This window comes from Oreochromis niloticus, linkage group LG14, assembly GCF_001858045.2.
Source record: "Oreochromis niloticus isolate F11D_XX linkage group LG14, O_niloticus_UMD_NMBU, whole genome shotgun sequence".
NCBI classification, from domain to species: domain Eukaryota; kingdom Metazoa; phylum Chordata; class Actinopteri; order Cichliformes; family Cichlidae; genus Oreochromis; species Oreochromis niloticus.
In genome coordinates, this window is record NC_031979.2 from 16,502,744 (window position 1) to 16,528,848 (window position 26,105).

At 41.3% G+C, this 26,105-nt stretch overlaps 2 protein-coding genes across 5 annotated transcripts; one reads left to right on the plus strand and one right to left on the minus strand.

Annotated features, from left to right (window-relative positions):
* The first annotated feature begins 781 nt into the window (after window positions 1–781).
* On the plus strand, window positions 782–13,275 carry gucy2f (guanylate cyclase 2F, retinal). Of its 2 annotated transcripts, XM_003441591.4 has the most exons (19): window positions 782–1,386; window positions 1,473–2,284; window positions 3,207–3,508; window positions 3,817–4,171; window positions 4,273–4,357; window positions 4,866–4,962; window positions 5,101–5,226; window positions 5,470–5,550; window positions 6,143–6,319; window positions 6,456–6,612; window positions 6,697–6,846; window positions 8,063–8,211; window positions 8,298–8,461; window positions 8,559–8,751; window positions 8,865–9,039; window positions 9,922–10,020; window positions 10,110–10,204; window positions 10,280–10,365; window positions 11,056–13,275. In XM_003441591.4, exons 2-19 carry the CDS (start codon window positions 1,543–1,545, stop codon window positions 11,135–11,137), a joined length of 3,315 nt encoding a protein of 1,104 aa, XP_003441639.1. In that variant the 5' UTR covers window positions 782–1,386; window positions 1,473–1,542; the 3' UTR covers window positions 11,138–13,275. The 2 variants fall into 2 exon arrangements, with proteins under 2 accessions (XP_003441639.1, XP_019223130.1); XM_019367585.1 differs by having other exon boundaries at window positions 782–2,284.
* A 962-nt stretch (window positions 13,276–14,237) lies between these two features.
* On the minus strand, window positions 14,238–18,093 carry serpinh1b (serpin peptidase inhibitor, clade H (heat shock protein 47), member 1b). 3 transcript variants are annotated; one of them, XM_005474624.4, is made up of 8 exons: window positions 17,936–18,081; window positions 17,314–17,345; window positions 16,572–16,721; window positions 16,271–16,463; window positions 15,892–16,162; window positions 15,702–15,800; window positions 15,353–15,585; window positions 14,238–15,245 (listed from the first exon to the last, which is right to left on the minus strand). In XM_005474624.4, exons 3-8 carry the CDS (start codon window positions 16,688–16,690, stop codon window positions 14,943–14,945), a joined length of 1,218 nt encoding a protein of 405 aa, XP_005474681.1. In that variant the 5' UTR covers window positions 16,691–16,721; window positions 17,314–17,345; window positions 17,936–18,081; the 3' UTR covers window positions 14,238–14,942. The 3 variants fall into 3 exon arrangements, with proteins under 3 accessions (XP_005474681.1, XP_005474680.1, XP_005474679.1); XM_005474623.4 differs by having other exon boundaries at window positions 16,863–17,345; XM_005474622.4 differs by lacking the exon at window positions 17,314–17,345 and having other exon boundaries at window positions 17,936–18,093.
* Between the last annotated feature and the right edge of the window lie 8,012 nt (window positions 18,094–26,105).

The window sequence follows — 26,105 nt, forward strand, 5'->3', positions numbered from 1 at the left end:
ACAAAGGTGGACTCAACTTTGCAGCTCTATGTGTGTGTGCACAATTCATACATATATATATATACATATACATATATATATATATATAGATAGATAGATAGATAGATAGATAGATAGATAGATAGATATTTGGCACTCAATCTGTCTTTAATAAATGTGTGAAACCATCATATCACACAGTTTCGTTTTGGTTTTCCCCATTCCTGGCTGTTCGTGAAAAGTCATGTGATGATGTTTTACTACCACCACCGTTGGTTTGTTTGTTTGTTTGTATCATCCATCCTCTCCATATTTCCTGATATTTCGTGTGTGGATGTGGTGGCAACCAGGTGCTTCTGCCAGGCACAGGCTGCTTCACCAGTGATAGAAGACCGAAAAAAGACTGACGCAGGCAGAATTCGTGAGACCCGCAGGGAAAGCCCTTGTTAACTCTAATTACTCCCACTTCGCCAGAGTTCAAATTCATTTAATCCAAGCTGCACCGTGGGCACATTAGGCCAATTAAAGCGCTGTTCACTTGCCTCGGTGCACCTTGGCTGAGGTGTCTTGATAATGACCCGTTTGCTTGCTAAATGTTTGTCTCTGTGTGCACACGGAGACCTTCTTTTTCTCTTTTTTACGAAGAATGAGGAAAAATGAATTTGTCATTACACTTCTAGGCAAAAAGGCCTAACCTGGACCACAGCAAGGCTTTCAGAGTGCGCTAAGGCCTGCTGTCAATCCTCTTATATTGTGCCTCACTGAAAATGGATTAGTGAGTAACACTGGCCCCGGGTCACTTTGGAGGGATTTGATTGAATGGGCCTGTAGCTGACACTGACCTCCTATACTAACATACTAAATCATTTCCCCTTTAAAATATCACAAAAACAAAAAGTTGTAGTGTTTGGGGGAGGAAGCTGTATTTTTATTTTATTATGTTTTTTTCGGAAGGAGGAGTGCAGGGTTTAAAAAAAACTTCGATCTGGAATACATCTATTTTTCTTTTCACATTTACACGCTAAAGAAAAAAAGACACAAGTGGGTTTGCGTCCTTTTTAAAGAGATATGTTGCCTGTGAACAGAGCTGTTTGTGGAAACGCGCAGGAACCTTCAGAGACTCTGACTGCAGGACGTAAGTAGCTCTCCAGGGTGCTAAAGTTGTCTCCACACCCCCATCCAGGCGCTTTTCGTGACACTTTCAGCCCGTAATCCCCACACGATGACCGGGCTGTGTCTTCACCAGAGCGACACCGGGGCGAACAGGTAAAATTTTCGGGGATGGTCAGTTGGCGAGTGTGTGCGGAGACAGAAACAAAGATAAAAGAAAAGAAAGAACGCAGATCCGAGTGGGTATCTGTAAGGTTGTCTCATCGGACCCTGCAGTTGTCCTGATGCAGACATGTGGTGAGTACTCCAGTTGTGCTTAAACATCTGAACGTTCAAATAATACTGGGCAAAATGGGGACTTGTGTCTGTATCCCGGTTTGCAGGTGTCAGTGATGTGACTGGTAACTGATAGTGAACGCAAGGCTTCACTATCGTGGCCACCGTGGGAGGACAATGCAACATTTTGCTCCAAATTTCAGATGGCCGCTGTGGGAGTCCAACCATCCGTGTGTGCCCGTAATTAAAAACAGACACACCTTACCGGCTCTGCCCTTTTATAACTTTCTGTTATGGGTCCTTCTGGGAGTGCTGACGTTCCCTTGCTGCGTCCGCTGTTTGATATTCAAAGTGGGGGTCCTGGGGCCCTGGAACTGCGACCCTGTCTTTTACAAGGCCCTGCCTGCTGCGGCGGCCAGGCTCGCCGTGAGCAGGATAAACGGGGACGCCGCTCTAGATCTGGGCTTGAAAATGGACTTCATCATCCTCCAGGAGCCGTGCGAAACCTCCAAAGCGCTCACGGCATATATTTACTACGAGGGCATAGCAGACGGACTCGTTGGCCCCACCAATCCCGGATACTGTGTCGCAGCGTCTCTGCTCGCCAGGAACTGGGACAAGGCTCTCTTCTCATATGGTTGTGTCGCCTATGAGCTGGAGAGCGCCACAGCATACCCAACTTTTAGCAGGACAGTGCCGTTTCCCACCGACGTGCTGTTCGTAGTGTTGAAACACTTCAGGTGGGCCAGCGTCCTGGTGGTGTCATCCAATGAGGACATCTGGATAGACACGGCTGTGCGGGTTGCTTCTGCTCTAAGGAGCAAGGGGCTTCCCGTTAGACTCGTCGGACCTATGGGCATGAATGAGACGGAGGTGGAGAGCACGATGAAGAAGATCCGGGACGCAGGAGGTGTCAGGGGTGAGTGTGTGAGGAAAACAGTGCCCCAAAGATGCTTATATGCAGTCTATGGAGGGACAGGAGAAAAGCCCCCAAGGTACAATCTGTGCTGTGTTAAAGTTGTGAAATGGTGCTATGCTTCTAAAGCACAAAGGCTCTGCTATGCATTTATATTTAAATCAGCAGTAAACCACAGCAGAGTAAAGAAGTAGCACACCGTTCTCTTTCTCTGGTAATGAACCTTTATCTGTTTTTTTCCCTCTTACTGACAATATTCTTGAGCAAAGAGGGGATTTTTCCAAGAAAAAGACATTTTGTGTGCTCAGTTTAGTCAAATGAGGTCTCAAAATAACAGTTGCCACTGATTTATTAATTTGTTTATTTATTTTCAGTTCAATTTTATTATTAAATCACAAAAGCAATCACCTAAAAGCACTTCATATTGTAAGGCAAACGCTCTATGAAGGCCTTTGCCTTATGGCTACCCCATCTGCTTTGAACTTTTGTTACAAAACACTGGGAGCAGACATTATTTGACAGGAGAGCAACTTGCAGAATAGCAAATACCAAACCAACAGATCACCCAATCAGAGTATTCTCACATCCCTGCTGTACTCCATCACCTGAGCAGGATCCCATTTTCATAACTCAGGTTTGACCTTGTGCTTAAAGTGAAGAGTGGCACCAATTTAATTAGTCTGTTTTTTTTAAAAGACTTTTATTTTAATGGGTTCGCCTGAGAGTTGACTAGAAAAGTGACAGATAGGAAGATGCTGCAAAGGTTTCAGACATTTCCTCTTAAATTTCTGGCACATTTACTACAGTTAAGATATTTCACACTCTCTCCATTTAATAAAAGTAAGGTGCTTTTCCCAACACTTCATTTGTTCATAATGATCCACATATATCCATAAGGAATTTGTTTCTTTGCTCTTTATTTCAGTCATCGTTATGTGCATGCACTCAGTCTTGGTTGGAGGTGAGCAGCAGGCTACTTTCCTCCTCAAGGCACGCAAGATGGGTCTGACTTCAGGGAAGTATGTGTTTGTGCCCTACGACGCTCTGCTCTACAGCGTGCCCTACACGAACGTCTCCCACCTGCCTCTACAAAACAGCAGCAGCCTGAGAGAGGCCTACGATGCTGTGCTCACTATCACAATGGCCTCTGAGCCACTGTCCTTCAATGAGGCATTTGCTGCGGCCAAGTGGAGCAAGGAAGTGACGCTGCCTGTGGAGCCAGAGCAGGTAGGAAGCCAATTCAACTGACGCTTTTCTTTTTTTTTTGGACTCACAGTGCCCTCTTTTTTGTTATTCCATTGCACATTGTTGCATATCATGACATATATCGGTGCAAGAGCTCAGCCATTAAACAGTTATAATTTTTCCTACTGTCTCCGCATGCATATTATAGAAAAGCGTCATCACATGCTTTTATTAATAATATATGATTTTGTATATTAATTATAAAATATCCCTTTTAACAGTTGTAAATGACTGAAATGCCTGTCATGTTTTCTGTTACAACCCTGCTAAGCCTTCACTTGAACCTGCAGGTTCACCCACTGTTTGGGACCATCTATAACAGCATCTACCTGCTGGCCAAGTCCATCCATAATGCCAGGAAAGCAGGCATGCAGCTGTCAGGGTCAAACTTAGCCTACTTCAAGCGGAACATCACTTTTAATGGCTTCAACCAGGAGGTCAAAGTGGACACCTCAGGGAGTGTTAAGACCAACTACGTTGTCCTGGACTCTGACAACAGGGGCAGCAAGCTGTACCAGACCTATGTAGTGGACATGACATCAGGGGCACTCCGTTTTGCGGGGAGGTCCATAAATTTCCCCGGAGGGTCCCCTCCTCCCTCTGACTCCAGCTGCTGGTTTGACCAGGGCGCCATCTGCACAGGAGGTATGAGACTCTGGTGTGTTTGTGTGATGGGGTGCGTGTTTACCCAAGTCTACATTTTGCCATTTATCCATCATTCTAATGTATACCACTGTGGTCCTTAGGTGTGGAGGTCACCTACATCATAATAGCGTTAGCAGTCATCTTCTCCCTGGCTGTTGCAGGGCTCACAGTAATTCTCTATATCAGGTAAATATGCAAAGTCTTTTTTTCTTTCAACGAAGCCTCCCACTTCCAAGCCTATATTCAGAGATTTGAAGTAGTGTGATCTATACCATGTGGTATGATGTGGGCAGTAACTAATATCAGCTCCAGAATCACATACAATTATGCCTCTTTGCTTGAGAAGACATGTCTCATGTATAAAAGCTTGAGAATTAGAAATGTACTTTTAACTTAAAGCTCATCCCTGGATTAAAGACAGTCAGACACACCAGAAGAATCTATTCGAAGAACTATAAGCATTCTCCTTTTTAAGATAAAATGGTGAAAATTTGGGTTTGTTCAAGCCACTATTATTTTTACTTATTAAGTCATAACAGCAGGGAATATAAATTTGTAGCAAAACAGAAGAAAACAAGTTACGTTTTTCCAGATGTAGACATTTATCGTTTCTGAGATAGTTTCAGGGAATTTGTTGTGCGTGTGCACTGCGGGTGTTCTGTGCTGTTTACCTATTGTAAAATCACTTTGGCAGGCGGAGACTTCATCAGATCCAGCTGGTCAGAGGTCCCAATCGGATCCTCCTGACCTTAGAGGATCTCACTTTTATCAACCCTCAGCTTAGCAAAAAGGTAAGTCATCACTAAATTAAGCTAAAGCACACCGTTCCATCATCTGTGTGTTTTCCACATCGTCACATTTAATGTCTGCCAAGCACAGCATGGCTCTCATTTCTAATAAATCTTTAAATATTGTTTGACGTCATGTAGAAAATCACTTTAGAAGATCTGAGCGAGTCCAGGAGCGCTCTGGAGGAGAAATCTGCAGACCCCTCACACTCTGTGAATAGCATGCAAACAGAAACTCATGAGACCACTAATGTAGCTGTGTACGAGGTAAGCTGAGTTTGCATCAAATATTCACTAAAGCTTCTTAACGTAAGCTGGTGAGTAAGTGAGGAAGGTAAGGGAGATCCTTGTGTAACATAAGCTAATGTCTGGGCCAGTGACTCAAGATGCTTTATATACAAAATTAACACATTTCAGGGGAAGGAGGTTGGCTAAATAAGAACCCTTTATGACTCTATCAATGCAAAAGTTTAATTTCCAATAATAATAATATCATGCTTTTGCATTTAGGGCGACTGGGTTTGGCTGAAGAAATTCGAAGAGGGCCACTTCAAGGAAGTAAAACAAAGCACCTCCAGGATTTTCATGAAGGTACAGCAGCATGTCCAACTTGATGTCACTTAAATGCATATTAATATGCCTCAGGAGGCATGTTCTGCTTAACGTGTCTTCAGATTTTTACAGATTTTTATGACAATTTGTGGAAGTGAGTAATCAGAGAGCAAGTTAGGGTTAGAGTCAGAGGACTGCACGTCAAAGTCAGAGTGAACTCTATTGTCGTCTCAGCCCTGTATGGATATACAGAGAGATGAAATGTGACGCTCCTGGTCGACAGCATGCACAGAGGGCAAATAGCAAGACACTGTGCTCTGACACCGCTATATATATATATATATATATATATATATATATATATATACAATACAAAATACAGTATATACAAATATACAAAATATAAATGCAAAATACTATATGTTATCAAATGGTACAAATACAAATATAAACTATACAGTGTTATTGTCATGTGTCATTTCAACACAATATTTAGGTGACATATGCTCTCCTGTGTGACCCAATGATGAATGAGGAAAAAATACTGAATGTGTAACTCCTGCAAATATTAAGACTGAAAAATGTGTAGGATTTTTTGGTCATCTTAACAAACTGCAGCTACTTTTCTCAGATGAAGGACCTGAGAAACGAGAATGTAAATCCGTTCCTGGGCTTCTTTCTGGACTGCTCCATGTTTGCGATAGTGACGGAGCACTGCTCGAGGGGCAGTCTGCAGGACCTGCTGAGGAACGAGGACGTTAAACTAGACTGGATGTTCAAGTCCTCCCTCATGCTCGATCTCATCAAGGTGATCAAAAGAAAAGTCTTTTAGAAAAGAACCATTTGCCATTTTTTGAAGGGAAGAAAACAGCAAGAGTATTATTAAGTGTTTTTGGTTGTTTCTTTATGATTGAATCAAAGTGTTATTTGCACTATCGTTCTAGGGTATGAAATATCTTCACCACAGGGACTTCCCCCACGGCAGGCTAAAATCTCGAAATTGTGTGGTAGATGGCCGTTTTGTCCTCAAGATTACTGACCATGGCTTCAATGAGCTGCTGGAGTCTCAGAAAGCTCCTTTAGAAGAGCCCCCACCTGAAGGTGCTGTTTGCTCTGCTGTGTTTTACACTCAGTATACTTTATTGAAACAATGTCAGAATCTAAATGTTTCTTTGTTGTACTTAGATCTGTTTTGGACAGCACCAGAGATTCTACGCGACCTTGCAAATTCTCGCAAAGGGACATTTAAGGGTGACGTGTACGGTTTTTCTATCATCCTTCAAGAGGTGGTGGTGAGAGGGCCACCGTACTGTATGCTGGGACTGCCACCTGAAGGTGTGTATTCACCACAGAATATTCAAAAAATGAGTTATTTATTTATTTAGTAAGGAGAAGATGGAGATATCTGATTTTGGTTTGGCTGCCACCAAAAGCTGTCTTTCCACTTCAAAGTCAGTTAACAGTGTGTCGGGATAAAAGTAATGATAGTTTTGTATTCTGTAATTTGTTTTTAATTCTGTTTAGTGTCAGTTAGTCTCCCGTTTGATTTCTTTCTTGTTTTAGTTTAATGTTCATTAGTTTTAGTGTTGGATCTGTTTTTTTATTATTATTGTATGGAGGGCATGTGTCAGACGCTAGATTTCGGAAAATCCATAGAAGTTTTTGAAAGCATTTGTACGGTGGCCCTGAGAGGCCAAACGGACTGCAACTTAAGAAACACCAGCAATACGAAAAATGCTGCAAAAGCACTCAAAACACAACGGAAATAGGAAAAATGACAACGGAAATAGGAAAAATGACAACGGAAATAGGAAAAACAGAAATAGGAAAAATCAGATTTCAAAAAGCACAAGGGAAGTGTTTCTGGGGAGACAATAACCCAATGGACCAGTTGCAGGAACCAAACTATGCTAAGAATTGCGCTGGGAGACACTTAAAAGAAGTGGAGGATCTATCGGTTTTGTGAGGAAAGAAAAGATGAGAGGTAAGTGTGTTAGCCTGACTATTAGCCTAAAAATCCGTCATCAGTATTATATGAATCATGATAAAACACACATACCATGTTTTGGGTTCCTGCAACTGGTCCGTCAGGTTATTGTCTCCCCAGAAACACTTCCCTTTTGTTTTTTCCTATTTCTGTTTTCGTTTTTTTTTTTTTTTATTTCCGTTGTTTTTTTTTCTTATTGCTGGTGTTTTCTTAAGTTGCAGTCCATTTGGCCTCTCAGGGCCACCGTACATTTGACTCACAGTGTCGTAGACCCCCACAGTCTCAGTAAACAATCCCTCAAAGGTTTATCAGGGAAATGTACATACAATTTTATCAAAATAACAAACAGTAAAAGTATATTACCTCTATATTTTTACTTAAGTTGGTTTTCCAAGTTCACAAAACTGTTTCAATTATTTTTTAATTTTTATTTAAGTTTTTATTTAGTAGTATTATTTTTTATTTCACTTAATTAAAATGTTTGTTTCACAAACAGCTTTAGTTTTTAGTTTGATTTTAGGCACCTATTAAAACTTTGGTCTTTATTCATCCCGTGTTCTCCAGAGATTATCCGTAAGGTGAAAAAGCCTCCTCCCATGTGCCGTCCTACTGTGGCTCCAGACCAGGCTCCGCTTGAATGCATCCAGCTGATGAAGCAGTGCTGGAGCGAACAGCCCGACCGCAGACCGACCTTTGATGAGATCTTTGACCGGGTTCGTTTTTGCATCTTTACTTCATCTAAACTATTTAAAGAGTTCTATACATATTTGTTTAACTTGACGCCGTATTTTTCCAATAGTTCAAGCTAATCAACAAAGGTAAGAAGACTAATATCATTGACTCCATGCTGAGGATGCTGGAGCAGTACAGCTCCAACCTCGAGGATCTCATCAGGGAGAGAACAGAGGAGCTGGAGGTGGAAAAGCAGAGAACGGAGAAGCTGCTGTCTGAGATGCTTCCACCGTGAGCCGACACTCTCACACAATCCTGGAAAATAAATGTACCCCTACTCCATGATCATCATGTTCTTCTTTCTTTTTGTTTTTCTATTTCTGTCCAGTTCTGTGGCAGAGGCCCTGAAAACCGGTGCCACAGTGGAGCCAGAGTTCTTTGATCAGGTGACAATCTACTTCAGCGACATTGTGGGTTTCACCACCATCTCCTCGCTCAGTGATCCCATTGAGGTGGTCGACCTCCTCAATGACCTCTACACACTATTCGATGCTGTGCTCTCTAACCACGATGTCTATAAGGTCAGGGAATAATATCGCCTGATAAACACCCAGTTTCAGAGGTTACTGGTCTGAAACCTTTGACTTCCACTTGTTTTGCCCTTTCACTGAATAAACTTGTTGATTTTGTCCAGGTGGAGACCATCGGTGATGCTTACATGGTAGCATCAGGCCTGCCTAAGAGAAACGGCAACAAGCATGCTGCTGAGATCGCCAACATGTCTTTGAACATCCTCAGCTCAGTGGGAACCTTCCATATGCGACACATGCCGGACGTGCCCGTCAGGATACGAATAGGAATCCACTCAGGTGGGTGTTACAGTCTTTGGAGTCATTATCAGCCTGACAAGCTTATCAGGCTGAATTCTCCTCTTCCAAAGATGAATGTGGGTCGCTGAAAGATATTTTAGGACAGGAATCCACATTGTCCGGTCGTATTTATTAATTTAGAAACAGTATATGTTGGCTACTGTGGTGCACCGTACAAAATAACACAACAATTAAAAAAACATAACAAGACTATGACACAGGTAAATATACTGTGTAGTAAGTATAAGAGCTGCAGTGCTTTAGTCTTGATGCAGAGTCGATGGACAAGCATTAGTTCAGGTAGACACAGGCAGTCACAGCTCATTGCCATGCCAGCCCACATCAGCTGATATGGTTCAGCAGGAAATCCACGTCAAAGCTTACAACATAACCCCTCCTAACCCTGCACCATAACCTTACACAACCAATCAGAGGTGCTGCAGGCTGCATCAGCCTGACATGTAGTTGCATTTCTTTGGAGGTTAAAGTTACCCCGCAGGGTTAAGAGGCATTTCTGTTTACAATATTAAGTTATTTGCTCCTAAAGCAGAATTCAGGCATCATAGTGCACTGTTTAAGCTGCTTTAATTTGCCCAGAGTTGCTGCGCATCTGCAGTCCACTCTGCAACCCACCTCTGCATCAGCCTCTCATTTTCATGTTTAATCTCTCTCATATTTGTTGGTATTGATGCATGCTCTGATTTGAGGTGGGACTCTTAATGCTTCTCTCCAAGTGAGGAATGTAAAACATCTCAGATGCTAACAACTTTCCTAATTGAAACCCTGGCTTTCAGCCTGTAGTTTAAATTAAAAACACCACTAGTAACGGACATTTTTCCATGAGTGAATGGAATGATTGGACTTCTGTTGTGTATTTTGCAGGGCCCTGCGTTGCAGGCGTGGTGGGTCTGACTATGCCTCGGTATTGCCTTTTCGGAGACACCGTGAACACTGCCTCTCGTATGGAATCCACTGGCCTGCGTAAGTGCGATCTTTGCTGCATCGTGGCATGTTTAGGTTGACTCTATTGTCTGTATATTGTCTTTATATGCGCTTTATTCACTCCTCAGCTTATAGAATCCATGTAAATATGAGCACAGTGAAGATCCTCCGCTCTCTTAACGAGGGTTATAAAATAGAAGTCCGAGGAAAGACCGAGCTAAAGGTAACACTTTGGGAAGCTCTTACTTATTCACTAAAGGACCGACTGCACAGCTCTGAGTTGTTCTTTTTGTTTCAGGGTAAAGGTATTGAGGAGACATACTGGCTTGTGGGGAAAACCAACTTTACAAAGCCTTTGCCAAAACCACCAGAGATTAAACCAGGGTAAGAGACTGAGTCTTGCCTTTCATTCACTCACTGCACCGTCACAACAGCTGAATTTAAAGGAAAATAATGAAATGTGTGCAATTGTCACAATTTGCCATTGAAGTCAGACTCATAAGTCACTTGTAAACATCTTTTTTTCATATATAATTTCAGAAATATTGCTTTTCATTAGTGTTATGCACACATGTAACTTGTGTCCTGCCACTCATGCAAACTGCAACTATCCACATGTTGCTTCAGGCAAGACAATCACGGGCTGAACCCTGAGGAGATAGCTGCATACAGGAAAAAGAAAGCAGAGAAAAAGGCTTGATCTTCTTAGTCCATACACAGGAGGTATAGATCTGCATGCCAGCTGGTGTTGTGCTGTAAAGTGCTACCGTGATGAGCTTGTGCGCATAAATTTCCCTTATAGATTTCTGGATCTCACAGATTGCTCGTGGTCTGGCAGTGCCACATTAATCTTTTGATCTTGTCGTATCTTCTTAAGCAGATTGGGGAAAGCCCTCTTTGTTTAGTGCATTCGTTTCAATGTGGCTCGCTGGTGGGTTTTTGTTTTTGTTTTTTTTAATTTACTGTGTTTGTGGCAGCTCTCGTTGTGTTTTTGTGGATCCTAGAGCACTCCCTAAAAATGACAACTGCACAAATTGCAGCCATGATTTTAACACCTTACTCTGTGTCAACTAGGGACAACTGGCAAGAGATGGTGACAGAGGAGATCAAGACTCATTTCCGCAAGGCCAACAGGCAGGTGGACAAAAAGTTGTGAAGGCGAGGAAGAGAAGAAATGTGGAGCAAGCAAAACTAGAGGAGAGGAGAGGAGAAAGCATCAGGAGTAAGCATCCATCCAGATAGAGACAAAGAGCTGGGAGGGGCACACAGAGGACAGAGAGCACCACCCAGCTTCTCACTGTGGCTTAATGCAGACTTCTTTAAGAGGATTGTCCATCGACCGGCTAATCTGCCTGCAGCCAGCGCAGCAGAACACGATGGTGCTAATGTAATGAGAGTTACCTGCCTACGTACCTGCTGCCAGAATCACAGGGAAGGTGCACCACTCCTTCATGATGGATGCACTTGCTCGCTCCTCTCTGCACTCACCGGCCACTGCGTGGTCACCTATTACAGGGCAATCAGACGCTCACTTGCTGGAAGATTTGAGTGCCCCAAACGCCTATTTCAAAATGAAATGTTATCTTTTTTTCTGATGATTTTAACTGTTTTTAGTTTGTTATAAAGCTCATAATATAGTTGTCGAGACTGTTACTTAGCTGTGGCTGAATCCAAAGTTTGAGGCAAAAGCAGCTACTGTATGAAAATATCAAGATGAGAGGGAAAAAAAGAAAGGGGTCGATCAGTTTTTTTCTACTGTCTTGAAGCACATGACGAAGTACATTTAAGCCCATGCCTACATTTTTTTTTCTTGAAATATTTAACAAGTATAAATAAGGAAAAGTATGACTCATTTTTATTTCTGTCATGAGGAGGAAAATGGCCACTTCCTTTAGTGAAACATGTCACTGTTTCTAATGTGCTCAGTGTCATTGTAATATCTATTATCAGCACTCAAAACTCTAAATACATGAATCCACCTTAATGTTCTGTTTCTGATGAGGTGCTCAGTAAGACGATACAAATAAGATACATGTTAAAAATCAATGACAGACCCAGTGAAAAATACCTCAATGAAGGGGGAAAAATATTATTATTACACTAGATTAAGATCTCAGACATTTTAAACCTCTAAAGCCTGAATAATGAAAAAAATCAATAAATAAAACTGGAGAGATTATTGAACGTTCTGACGAATTAAAAGAAGACATTGAATATCAGTTTGTATATACGAGTTTTAATTTGTAATATTTTTAATACATATAGCGTTTTTGTGAAACATATTGCTCACATGCGCACTGTATGCGTGTCGACTGTATATACATCAGGCTTTACAGGGGGGAAAAAAATCACACTGATGACGTAGAGGTCTCAAAAACTCGTATATGAAATGTTCAAAACTTTCTTTTAATGTTTTGTTATGAAAACACGGTATGTTTTTATTCACATCAACCAAAATTCCAACCAAACTGTTATTATTATTTAATTATTATTAACACACATGAATTTGTAATCGTGTGTCAAGTGTCACATGGTTTCCTTAAAAGATAATGGTCCCACGTGTATAACTTACACATATATATCCAGGATAGTAAGGAGTAACAGATGAGCAGCACCACCTTCTGGTTCAAATTAAAAATTAGCAAGTAAGTAAAATTTTTATCTAAATATATATATATATATATAGTGCTTGTCACAGACATAAGAGCCAGAAAGCCCTGTACAAGAATTAAAACACAAAATTTGCACAAAAAAATTTGGGAATGAGCCCTGAGCAGATTTGGGGGGAGGGGGGGTTGTTTGTTTCCTTTTTTAACCTCTTATTTACTTCTTTTTAGATTAAAAAAACGCAATACAACAATGCAAGAAATGTCCCTGTGTACTGTAGTTTAATTGCGGATTGCATAAAAGTATAAGGGAAAACCTTTAAAAAGTAAAAAACTGAAATAGATACAAAATGTTGTCATTTAGTAGAAACGTACCTATTTTTGATGAATGTTTTTGGACTCAGCCCTGAGTATGAAGTGATTTTATATTCACCTGCTGAACAATGAAACACATTTTAGCCGATTATGAATTTTGCAAATTCTCCCATTGATCACGTCATGTTATTTTTAAAAATAGAAGAAGCATTATTCATGCTCAGTATACAAATCAACAGCTAAGTCAGTCAGCAATATGTATATTGTATAACTTATATGTTTATTTGTCTTGTATATTATGTAACTGCAATGCAATGTGTAAGATCTGTGTAAATATAAAGTAACTAAATCACTCATTTGTAACACCTTAAAATGTCTTGATGCATTCTCAATCATCCAGGAAAGTAAATCTCCAAAAGTTGAATCTGTTCATCTGGACGTAGCGTTTTGTGGGAGAAACGTTTCGTCACTCATCCAAGTGACTTCTTCAGTCTCAGCTGACTGCAGGGTTCCCCAAACCTTATAAACAGTACATTTGCATAATGACTGAAACCAGCCCACTGAAGGAACTAATGGGCTGTGAGGTCAGTTCCTTAATCATAATTATGCAAATTCGTGACGAGTGACGAAACGTTTCTCCCACAAAACGCTACGTCCAGATGAACAGATTCAACTTTTGGAGAACACCTTAAAATGTTTGCTGTCTCTTACTCTTAGCAACCACAAGGTGGCGGCATGCTTCTCTGTAGAAGACGCACTTGTGTCTCACAATGAGATTACGTCCTCTCTTATGAGAGGTACTGGTGATTTTTATTGTAGCATTCTTTATTTTTATTTCTGTCCCAATGCATATTTGACGTGCATGAAACAAAAGCCCTACAGGAATATTGTGAGTCTACGAGGCGCTCATTTATAGCTGTTTATTCTTTTGTCAGTCTGCTGTTGTCTTGCAGCTACATCCTGCTATGCGCAAACATCTGGAGATTAAATTTCCCACTCACCATGAGAACCCTGCACTCCAGTTTTTAAACAAAGCAGAGTCTGCGTTGTCAGGAAGATCCCAACAAAAGATCCCACCGGTGTTATTATTTAGGCTAGTAGTGTTTGGAGAAATGATCCACCAAATTCCCTTGAGGGTTATCACTGCATTCCAGACCTGGGAAGACTGTTTGACCTTCAGCCAGCTGGAAAGATTGTTATCCTTTAGAGATGTTAACACTAGCATGCACACATTCTCCAGTTCAGCTCCCTATAGCACTCTATCACCCGTATTTGAATGGCATTCACATGGTATTCATTCAGGAGATTCTCAACAAAGAAAAGAGCCACGCACAATTATGTTCTCTTCATTTTTTTTTTTATTGAAAAAGGTCCACATTAATCACATAAATCACACAATTCCAACAGATTCTTTGTGGAAAATACCTACAGCAAGAAGACGACACGGAAAATGGTTTGCAACTTAAATTAAGCACCAGACGTTTTGCCACCTTTCCCCTGCAAGCTCAGCTCGTGCAGGGGAACAGTTCAGTGCAGACTGGAGGCAAAATGAGAGGGGGAATGAGACGGCACTGTAACAGCTTGTGCATAGATCTTTTTTCTCTTTAAACATTAAAGATATTGCAAAAAAAAAAAAAAAAAAAAACGCACACACAGGTCATAGCCGAACACATGCAGGCAAAAACAGGATGTGAAAGAGGACTCGTACTTAATATAAGCATGCTGTCTGCTGTGCCGACTGCTGTTTGTTTGTGAAAGTCTTAAAAGGCATGTCCGTGTTCTTTTGTTTAGATTAGTCAACCCAGCATGGTCTTAAGACGAAGACATGTAAACAGAATTGTTCCCTGGGAAAGTCGAATGTTTCTAAGCTCGGATATTCAGTCCACAGATTGTCAATTGGAATGTGCTACTGAGGTAACAATCATACCAAAAACAACACATGCACGCACACAAACTCACACACAATTACACACGTGCACAGTTTCCTGCCATAATTTCACAAATAATAAAGCTACCCACCACGATTTATAAATTTAAACATTATAGCTCATCACGCATTTTGTCCCCTTTAGGTTTAACCACTCTGCCGATGTACAGGATGGAGTTGGTCTTGTTGTCCTTTACCAGGAAAATGAAGGGGTGATCTACGTAGAAGAGTTTGGGGTTCCTCAGCTTCTCAGTACCGAAGATGCTTGTGTCGTATGGGTTTCCTTCGATGTCAAGCTCCAGGGCTGATGCGTGGAAGACGCTGGAAAGGTAGAGATCCTTCTTTCCAGAGATGTTGGACAGGTCAGCCTTGGCTTTGTCCACAGCTTCTGTCAGGCCCAGCTCAGCCAGGTGTTTCTGCAAAACACAGATGAAGTTGCTCAGCGCTCTGGGTTCACAGTAATATTTTCTAACACTCCTAAACGTTACATTGCATTTGAGCCATGCAATGTGCAAACATTTACCTGCAGGTTGTGGCTGACTTCCACTGAGATCTTAGGCAGGGAGATGGCTACGGCTCTGTTCTCCATCTTGCTGAGCCAAGTGTCCACCTGCTTCCTTGTCAAGAGCTTCTCCAGGCGCTCCAGGGGCTCCAGGTGATAGGGCATGATAAGGATCATGGAGGCCTGTTTCTGGCCCAGAGGCATGTTCAGCACAAAGAGTTTATTTTCTGTGTCCTCGTAGAAATCATAAAGACCTGAGAGAGGGGCAGACAAAGCAGATCTTATCACGTGTGTGTACTTGAAGGCAGGGTGGCTGATCAGCTTCTGGAGACATAATAAGATCAAAAAGAAAGATGAGAGAGAAACTCACCTGTGCGGTGCATCATGGGAACTCCGACAGTAAATGAACGAGTAACCAGGAAACCACGGGTGTCCACCATTTTATCGTGGAATTTCTCCTCCCAGTGAGCTGTGAGGGGGAAAAAAGACATGAGGTCACGAATCTGCACGGGCGCCTGGCCTCACAAAGAGCTTCAGTCAGGCGTTAACGCCATACTCACGCTTGAAGAACATGGCGTTGACGATCATGGCTCCGTCTGGGTTTTGCACGTCCTTGGTGACTTCAGGCAGCTTGCCGCCTGTGGACTTGGCCGCCCACTCGTTGATGGAGTTCACTGCGCTCCTCTTGTCCCTGAAATTGATTTTGGAGTGGTCGTAGTTGTAGTGCTTCTTGCTGTTCTTCACAAACTCGTCAGCGAAGGACACAGAGCTGGGGCCGTAGAGGCGGTTGTTGATTTTCCAGGTGGTGTTGCGTGTCTTGGCGTTGCTCACCTGAGAAAAAGTGGCACATGTACGTCATTAATTTGTGATATAAGGACAACTCGGAGTCTATGCCTGTGGTGAGGGTGGTGGAATTATGAAACAAGGGAAGCTCCTTACCTCAGTGAGGAGCTCTGACAGGCCTGCGTGCAGATGCTCATCCTTGAGTTTGTCAGCGCTGAGGACTGTTTTCACCTGGGAGGCAGTGGAGGCTTTGCCACCAAGAGCCACCAGCCCCAGAGAAGAGGCCACCACCACAGGAGAAATGATGATGTTCTCTGTGTCTTTCTCCTTTGCCATGGTGTGGTAGAGGCTAAAGTGAAATTTAAAAAAAAAAAGAATAAATATGCATATATTTATATATAAATACAGAGAATAATACTTTATGTTACAAGTGCGGCAGAATCAATAATATACAAACCTGAAGGCCAAGTTGGCGCTTTTATCAGCCAGGGTGGTGGCGTGGGTGCTCAGCTTCACATCCTCTGCAGAGGCCACCAAGGCCAGCAGACAAAGGCCTACAATGTTAGTCATCCACATCCTGTCTGTCTCCAACAGCAGCTGCAGCACTCTGTGAAGAGGAAGCAAAGAGAAAGATGATGACATTATTACTTAAAAAGAAGAAGAAGAAGAAGAGCATGTTTGTGATATTCAGAAATGTATTCATTTATTAAAATATATCTCAGAAAGAAAATGCCAGGGAGCAGCCTACACTTGGGCTGTGGAGCTGTGGAGGCAGGGCAGAGTTGAGCCAGCCCACTCAGGAGCTGTGGAATGTCCCTAGTTTGAGGGAGACATGTTTCGTGCCACGTCAGCAGCGACCGCCGCCTGAGCTGAACAGCTGAAACTCGACGTTTACTTGGAGCGAAGCTGTATCTCACCTCTCAGTACACATTTTAAGTGATGCAAATGGTTAATAGTGTCTCCTCAGATGCGAGGATCAGAAATCATCACGAGACATACAGTGCAGACTTTTTTCATGTTGCCTGCAGAGAAAGAAAAGGGCGTATGCCTGTAGGCTGCACCCAAATCATCCCATCTCTGGTTCAAACAATGGGCTGAATGCACAACCTCGGGCTCTGAATAACCAGCTGCACTGGCATACTGTTTCTCATGCAGACTTATACTGCATCTGTTCCTCTGTGATTGCATGTTTGTGATACCTTGAGATGTTTTCATTTCTGCGATTTTCATTCTGAAAGACAAGAGTTGTATGTAGTAATCTCTGTGGAGTAAGGCAGTGAGAACATATAGGCAGATTCTCATGGAGAGAAACTCTATGCAAAGTACAAAATCTAACCTCTCTGTTCTAGTTTCAAGTTTTCAACCACTAGAATTTAAACATTAAATATTAAGCTGCCATTCTAGTCAACCCACCACTCATTTAAGATGAGGCACTTTTTACTGGCTGTTTCTCGACCCTGGAGGGGGGGAAGTACTTTCATTCAGGCACACTACTTTCCTGCAAACCTTTTTTTTTGTTTGAACTGAATGCATTTAAACTGTTGTCAAAGTACTGACATGGAAGCAGCAAAAAGCCTGCACCACCCTGCCAGCAGCATGACAACTTTCAGCTCTGATAACAGGTCAGGATTTGTTCCCCCCTAGAAACCGAAGAAACACAAGAAGTATTCTCTGACAGACAGAGGAATCTCAGCAGCAGCTTTCAAACTGGTTAAAATGGAGGGTAGCTGAACTGCAGCTGTAACACACGAAAACAAAGCAGTGCATTCAGTCGCCGCATTCCTCCCTGCGAAACAAAGACCGTTATCTTCTGATCCTTACCTGGCACAGATTATCGCAGGGTTGCTTCTCCGAGCTGTGTCCGGTGGAAAGCGTGACTGTGACAGACTTCCCTGGCTCTATATATCCTAAAAGAGAATTTTCTAGAAGTTGGGAATGGGATATTCAAATGAGGGTGTCTGTGTTTCCTCAGGAAGCTGGGAGCTGGGACGTCCCCTCTTGGAATCACAGGGTGGGATGAAAGCTGTGCCGACTGAAGTAAGTGCTGGTCCTGGATCAGCCTTAAAACTTTCCCACAATAGGCTACTGAGTAGAAAATCTGAATCCTGGTCAGTCTTAAGTTTCTGCCTCAGTCTCTTAACACTGCTTGCTGACTCAATCTTAAACTGTAGTTTCATCACATGATTGGAGATAAAGATTAAGCTGCCACTGACTGTGAATTAAATGATTATTTTGCATGCATATAAATACAGTGTTAAAGTTCTTTTTGCACTCTTTGGCATTTGTGTGTATGAGCTTCTCTTCAAGTATGGAACACCACCATGCTTCAAAACAGCCTCAGCAGGCAGGATGTTACTCAGTAAGCATTTTTACTCCAGACGTTTTCAGAATAAAAGCTGTAACTTGTTCCCTGGCTGTTGTTAAGATGTTACTTAACTTCACATGGAAACATCCAGAAAGTTTCATGCAGCAGTATTCATGCTTCCCCAGAAGTTGCAGGAGCCTCAGCCCTACCCCACACCCACACTGCCACGTCTTTCCAACTCAGCTGCTGATTGCAGGGTAGCTACTAAACGATGGGGGTTGTCTGGAAGACCACTGATGTTTAAAAAAACCCAAAAAAAAACCAAGCAGGATCTGCTTTCTTCGGAAAGAAAAGTTTCATAAAACTGCTGAGCCTTTACTTTAGCACGCAGATTAATGTTATTGTCTGTATTGTGATCTCAAAATCGCACATTTACATTCACAGGATTATCTGTCTCCTGTTTCATCTCTGAGGAATATACAGAACTGAAACCTGCCTCCAGTACAAAGAAAGAGATTTCATGCTATAGCTTTGCTTATGCAGATCATAAAATATTGATCTGAGTGTCTGACACTGCAGGACTAGTTGTTCTCCAACCAAAGGAATTCCATCTATCTCTTGACCCCCCTCCCATTGCTTTTCTTTTACTGCTCTCTGCAAATTGCCCTGACATGCCAGCTGATGAGTGGCTTGACTTTTTTTAGTGATGTGTTGGGGGAGGCATCTAGAACTTTCTATGAAATTTTGAGGGACAAAAAAACTCCACAACCCACTCATAGCCATGTTTAGAATCTCACAAGCACCTGAAGCTGAATTACAAACAAGACTACCCAACTAATGAGCTCATTAACAGTTTTTACAGCCCACCCCACCCCCATGTATGTTTGTCCTTCTGAAGGCCCAGGAGTGACAGTTTACACTGAGATTCCTCAGCACTCGAGTTCAACCAGAGGCCAATTAATCAAGACTAAATCATTAAGATAAAAGTGCTTTCACTGTCTGCCTTGTGTGGTATAAAGGGACATGCATAAGAAACGATGTGGGCAGGAAACAGTTACCTGCTGTTCCCCTCACAGTGCCTCATTTGTGTGGTCTAAATATACACCACGTGTGTGTACGTGTCTGTGTGAGCACGCAGAAGCTTCCAGAGCTTTTCCCAAACAACATCAAACACACACAACTGAATAACTGTGACATAGTCACGTTCATCAGATAGATGAGCCCTAACCGCAACATGATGCAACTTTTCACCATTAGAAAATTAAAAGATCGTCTGTAGATTGCGTTTTATAAAAGTAAGCAAAAGTCAGGATGCAGGCACGTGCCAGACACGTTTTCTGTCCAGCAGAATCGGATGCAAGGGTGGGAATAGTCTTCAGAGGGTGGAGCAACTCTTACATAACTCCAGGGAAGAATTGCTATTCGAGGACAAGGAGCCTATGCAACATCTGGACGTCATTGCACCAGCCTCAGCATCAGCAACGACGGCAACTTTCTGGAGTTTCTTCAGTAAACTCTTCTCTTGGATAATGTATTATGAATATGGCTCACTTTTACTGACAAGATTTTAACAGTGTTAGTCCAGGCAGTGTGAGGTAATCATTCTTTTTTTTAGTGAGGTACAATTCAGTTCAACCAATTCAAATGTAATGTGCTGTTTGTGCAGCTGCTCCGCTGTTAAGCTTAAAGACAGATGTATATGGAGGTTGTGAACAGAACAGTCGCTTCAGTCTCTCCTGACATCTGTGTTAGTTTATCAAACAAAAGAAAACCTAAGAGAGGCTTTCTCAATGGTGAGCTTCCTGTTTCTCTTTTTAAGATATATGCCTGTTTGGTTTCCTCCAAACATACTCTATAGGGCCTGAAAATCTGTTTAGACCACACAATATATACTCCATCCAGGTGGATTAGAGAGAATATGAACCTTTTTGTTAAAAAAAAGTAATTTACCTAAGAAAAATGAAAATGCATAAAAAGTTTTCTGCATGATTCGAAGTTCCCACATCAAAGTATAAAGTTTTAAACAATTTCACGATGATATCCACACAAACTACTAAAGGTAGGACTCCAAACTGAGAAACACAAAGTTGTCAGTGAAGAACATGAAGCACAGCTGCCAAGAAGATGACGCAAGACCAAAGAAATGTTTCAGCTCGACTGTATGATGTAACTGTGACGGGCCTAAGCCCACGGTCAGTATCAGTGGTTGGGCCTGCTTTTTACATTCTCCTTTTCAGGTCCAGGCTCCTCACATCTAATAAAGGACTTCATCTGCTTGGTAGTCTCTATAACCTGATATGTCCTTTATCTTTTGAGCAGTTGTGTTCTTGGTCAGATTTACTGCTGTAAAATTGAGTAAAATGGAGTACTTTTGGAGTGCTTTTTAAAGCTTTTTACAGTAAACAACTATCACATATCTTACTGTTGGTATCATAGTATACTACTGGTCATGTTACAGAACTAAGTTAAACACAAATACATTTGATGGTGTGCATGTATCTTTACATAAATATATTCATAGATATATTCATCATTTCTGGATCCAACTTTTCTTTGTTACAAACAATAATCAAACCTTCAGTTATTGTATAAAATTTGTCAATCAGCCAGTTTACTCCACCTTTATAAAAATACATATAGGCTTTTTAATCGGTCCTTGTGTTGTAAGTCTGAAATGACTCATATTAATGACAGATAAAATATTTTTTGCAATCGAATGCTAAATGAGACAATGATTTAATGATTTTTAAGTAAACTGGAGAGTTACGTGAGCTTTTAACTCACCCTGACCTAGAAGTTAAACTTCAGAGCCATCCCCCGATCACTGTAAACTTTTAAAATGATCCACCTGTTCAGCTGCATTAACCCTTTCACGCATAGTGGTCACTACAGTGGACAGCTATTCAAAGGCTGTTTTGTTGTATTTGTGTCAGTGTTGATTGTATACTTGCACATAAACCACTATATTGAACACTGATGTGACGTTTAAAAATTTTTTTAAAAAGTACATGTTTAAAAAAATGATGTTCAAAAATCTTTTTATTTCATGCCTAAAGAAGAATAAAGTTACTTAAGAAAAAACCCCGATTAAGGTTGTCATAATTCATGCATGAAAGGGTTAAACAACTGATGATTATTTTCTTATGTTTTATTCTTTCTATTAAAGTTTAGTAAACACTACGGAAGTAACCTTAGAACAACCAAAGATTAAGAAATAAATAAAACTTAACTATTTTCTTCTTCTGATTGGCAAGAGTTTGGAGAACAATCATATTCTTATAGCATAGGGGAAGTTTAGTGCTGATATTATCCACAGAACTCCGGATCCCACAGGACCCAATCAGCTGGTCCTAATGCCAGACACCAGAGAGGTTCTGTTCCCATGCCCCTATGATATGACATGCTTTGGTGGCATATGAGGCACATTCTATTAAAAAGTTGAGTTTCATGATGTGACTGTGTATCCACTATTGTTTTAAGGCTTTACAGTCATAATTGATGATGATCCCAACCCAAGTTCCAAACACTAACCCTAAATTTGTAAATTACTTTTTAAACAAGCCAGAATACATATCCTATAGGGTTAAATTTAGGGCTAATGTCATCACCGGTCATGGCTTTCTCTTCAGAGGGCCTATATAGCATGAATATGCCCCCTGGTGGGAAAAATGGAATGCTCCCTTAAAACATGACCATTTTGTTTTGTGTGTTATTGTTTTTTAGTAGATTATTTTCAGGTTTGAATTCTTTCTGGAGAAATTACTTTAAATTAATTAAAAATCTTTTTCTTAAAATAAAGGCAATGTACTGAATTGCAATAAAGCTATTGCACTTTTGCACTACGGACATTAAAAGAAGATTTGCAGAGCCGTATCCCTTCCCCCCAAGACATGAAGCAGACATGGAGGAGATCCAGGCCCCAGACATCTACAGGCCCCCCAGAGCACAAGAGCACAAGGAGGAGAACTGAGGGCCTTCCACACCCCAGAAGGGACCTGACCAAGCCACGGGGGCGAGGCCCCACCAAGCAGCCACTGAGACTGAGCCAGTACATACCTGGGCACCCATCCACGGACACAGAGAACCACCAATACAACGGTGGGTGGGGCATCAGCCACCGGCAGGGAGTGTGGTGGGGGGAGATAGGCCCCCATACCTGGGCGGGGGGGCTGAGATGTACCGAGAGAGGTGAAGTCTAAGACCCAACCTGACACACAGACACAGACAAACAGGCACACACAGACACAAAGATCCATTCCCACTCTCATGGACACATCCTGGAGCCAGCCACTGACCCTGGAGCCAGCTCACCCACTGACCCTGGTAGGCACCCCTGTTCCCTGAAATCCAGCAAGGTGAGGGGGCCCGGGCCCATCCAGAATGGGTCCCACAGAAGCAGCACCGCCAAGCCCCACAGAGCCTGGGGTGGCCCACCTGACCCCCATTGCAGAGGAAAAAACACCCACCCCAACATTCAATCAACTCTCACATTACATAAGACAACAGACACCCAGATTGAGTTCATCTTCCATCTCTGTTAGCCTCCGCGCACGCACCCACCCACAACCCACAACCCCTGGCGACAAACCAACCAGGACCCAAGCCCCCAAGGCCCAGCCAGCCCAGCCACTGGCAATCATTTCAAATTTGAAACAAATGCTAATCAGACCCACAGATAAAATGTGTGATGTGAATCAACAACCACTAGATGGCGTAAAAACACAACTTACTACATCACACCATCACACCACAGCAGTTTTTGGCAGCATCCTCACAAATAAATTGCCTGTAGTTATTGTTTTATTTAACTTTTGCCTCAGTTATTCATTTTAATTCATGGGCCAGTTTATGGAACTGCTACTGATCTTAACAATAAAACCATCAGGGGGGTATTTTAAAAATGACGTAACTGTTTAAATCAAAGCCACATCATCTCATATATTATATCTTTAGCAAAACGGGTATATTCTTACCCAGAACTGCCAAAGAGAACATACATTTTTGGCATGTCTGTGCAGAGCAGAACCGCAGGGTGACGCTCAGAGCAGAGCAGCCATACCGCAACCATATCTCAAACATGTATCTCATGAAAGGTAAGTTGTTTTGAGCCAGAATGAACATTTAGCCTATGTACAATACAATAAGGCAGGGTCATAAAGATACTTGCAAAACAGGTTATTTTTAATAAGCCCTTGATAATTCATCTTTATTAAAGCCTATTTATCAATATAACCAAAAATGTTGGAGATTGCAAAAGCACTGGCACTCACATTTTGGCAGGCGATCAGTTCGGAACAACACCAGGCTGTGGACACACTTTTACTGTCATATTTTTACTTTAATTTAATTATTAAAATGTGTTATTTATTTATTTATTTATTTCGTTATTTACATAACTACCACATATTATCCCAAATTAATTTTGAGCTTCCCCACACTGCTCTTCTTCTCTGATAATTAACTTATTTAGATGTGATAGTGATTGTGCTGCTTGTTGCAGACTTTCTTTATTAATGAATTGTTATCAAGTTTTAGTTTTCATTTGTAATGAAATCATCTGAATCATTTATAAAACTAATTAAAAAGCCTAAAACGTACTCTTAAATATTTATTTTCTCTGCTTTTCTCTGTGTCAAGCTGACCTGGCTGAATGAAGGACTCCATAGTATCATATTCTGTTCTCATATAATCTTTCAGTGCATGATATACACAACCATGTTTTGCACATAATGTTCTGACCGTATTCTGTGACCATGGCAGACAGATAACTTGTCTCTATTTGTATTATTATCATACTTAACCCCACCCCTTTTTTTATTGTTACCTTTAAAACTGGTTTGATGTGTCATACATTAATTGTTGTTCAATTTATTCTTTTATTTTTATTTTGTTTAGGGTTAGTAACTTGCATGCATTATTTACATGCTTTAAACTGTACCTGCTTACATTTAATATTTAGTCTTGCATTATTTATTTTGTTTTATGAATCCAACCTGCATGCTTCTCTGCATTGTAAGCAGCAGAATGTGCTTCAACCAGGAGTCAAATACACTATATACAAAATATTTTCCTTACTTTCTTTCATTTTTGATTCATTACATATCAGGTATAACTATGCGTACACATGCTATATATAGTTCAGTTCAATTCAATTTAGTTTTATTGAACTCACTTTTACTTATATAGCACCAAATAACAACAACAGTCACCTCAAGGCCCTTTGTGTACAGTGTTGTGGAAAACCTTTTGCCTGCTTCTTGATTTCTTTGTTTTCTGCATATTGGTCACACTTACATGTTTCAGATCTTCAAACACGTTTTCATTTTAAACAAAGATAACCTGAATGAATACAAAATGCAGTTTTTAAATGAGGAAAAAAAAAGTTATTCTAACCTGGTCCTGTGCGGGAAAAAGAATTGCCCGCTAAACCAAATGAGTCTTTCACATCACTGTGGAGGAATTTTGACCTGTTCTTCTTTGCAGAATTGTTTTAACTCAGTCGCACTGGACAGTTTTTGAACATGAACAGTCTGTTTAAGGTCCAGCCACAGCATCTCGACGTGATTTAAGTCTGGACTTTGATTAGGCCACAAGCTTAATTTTGTCTTTAGTTTTTTTTTTGTTTTTTTTTTAAGCCATTCTGAGCTGGACTTGCTGCTGTGTTTTGGATCATTCTCCTGCTGCAAAACCCGAGTGGGCTTAAACTTTAAACTGATGGCTCGACATTCTCCTTTAGGGTTTTCTGACAGGGAGTAGAGTTCATTGTTCTTTTAATTACATCAAGTCATCCATGACTTGAAGCAGCAAAGCAGCCTCAGACCGTTACACCACCACCACCACCATATTTGACTGTTGATATGATGTTCATTTTTATGAAATGCTGTGTTTGTTTTATGCAGCTGTAACAGGACTCGAAGCTTCCAAAACGTTCAGCCTCTGTTTCGTCAGTCCACAGAATATTTTCCCAGAAGTCTTGGTAACCATCAAGATGTTTTTTTGGAAAATGTGAGATGAGCTTTGAACTTTCCCATGGATGCCAATTTTATCCAGTCTCTTTCTCATTGTTGAATTAATGAACTCGGATCTTAACTAAGGCAAGTGAAGCCTGCAGTTCCCTAAATTATATTCTGAGTTCTTTTGTGAACTCCTGGATGAGTCATCAATGCACTCTTGGGGAAACTTTGGTAGACCAGCCACTCCTGAGAAGGTTCAGTTTTCCTCATTATAATAATTATAATTAATTAATAATTATGATAGCTCTCACCTGGTTCACTTGAGTCCCAACACCATAGAAATGGCTTTGTAGCTCAGATTGATCGATGTCACTGACTTTGTTTCTCAGCTGTTCTTGACTTTCTTTAGACTATTTCATGAAGTGTTCCTTTTGGAGCTTTTTAAGCCTTCTTTAATTTGTCAAACAGGTTGGCATCAAACAGGTAAGTGCTTTTTGTATTTACTCAGGTTTAAATTTGTTTGATCTGAAACATATAATTATGCAAAGCTGTGAGTTTGATAGTCAAGGAGTAGCACTTTCTGCCCTAATATTTGTTACATATCAAAACAAAAGGGAAACTGAAAAATCCTCCCAAAAGTATAAACCTTCAAGAGCTGACTGCTGGCTGCCAACGTCAGGAGAAAATTGCACCTCTTAGACTGGTGGTTGAATATATGATGAAATCGCTCAAA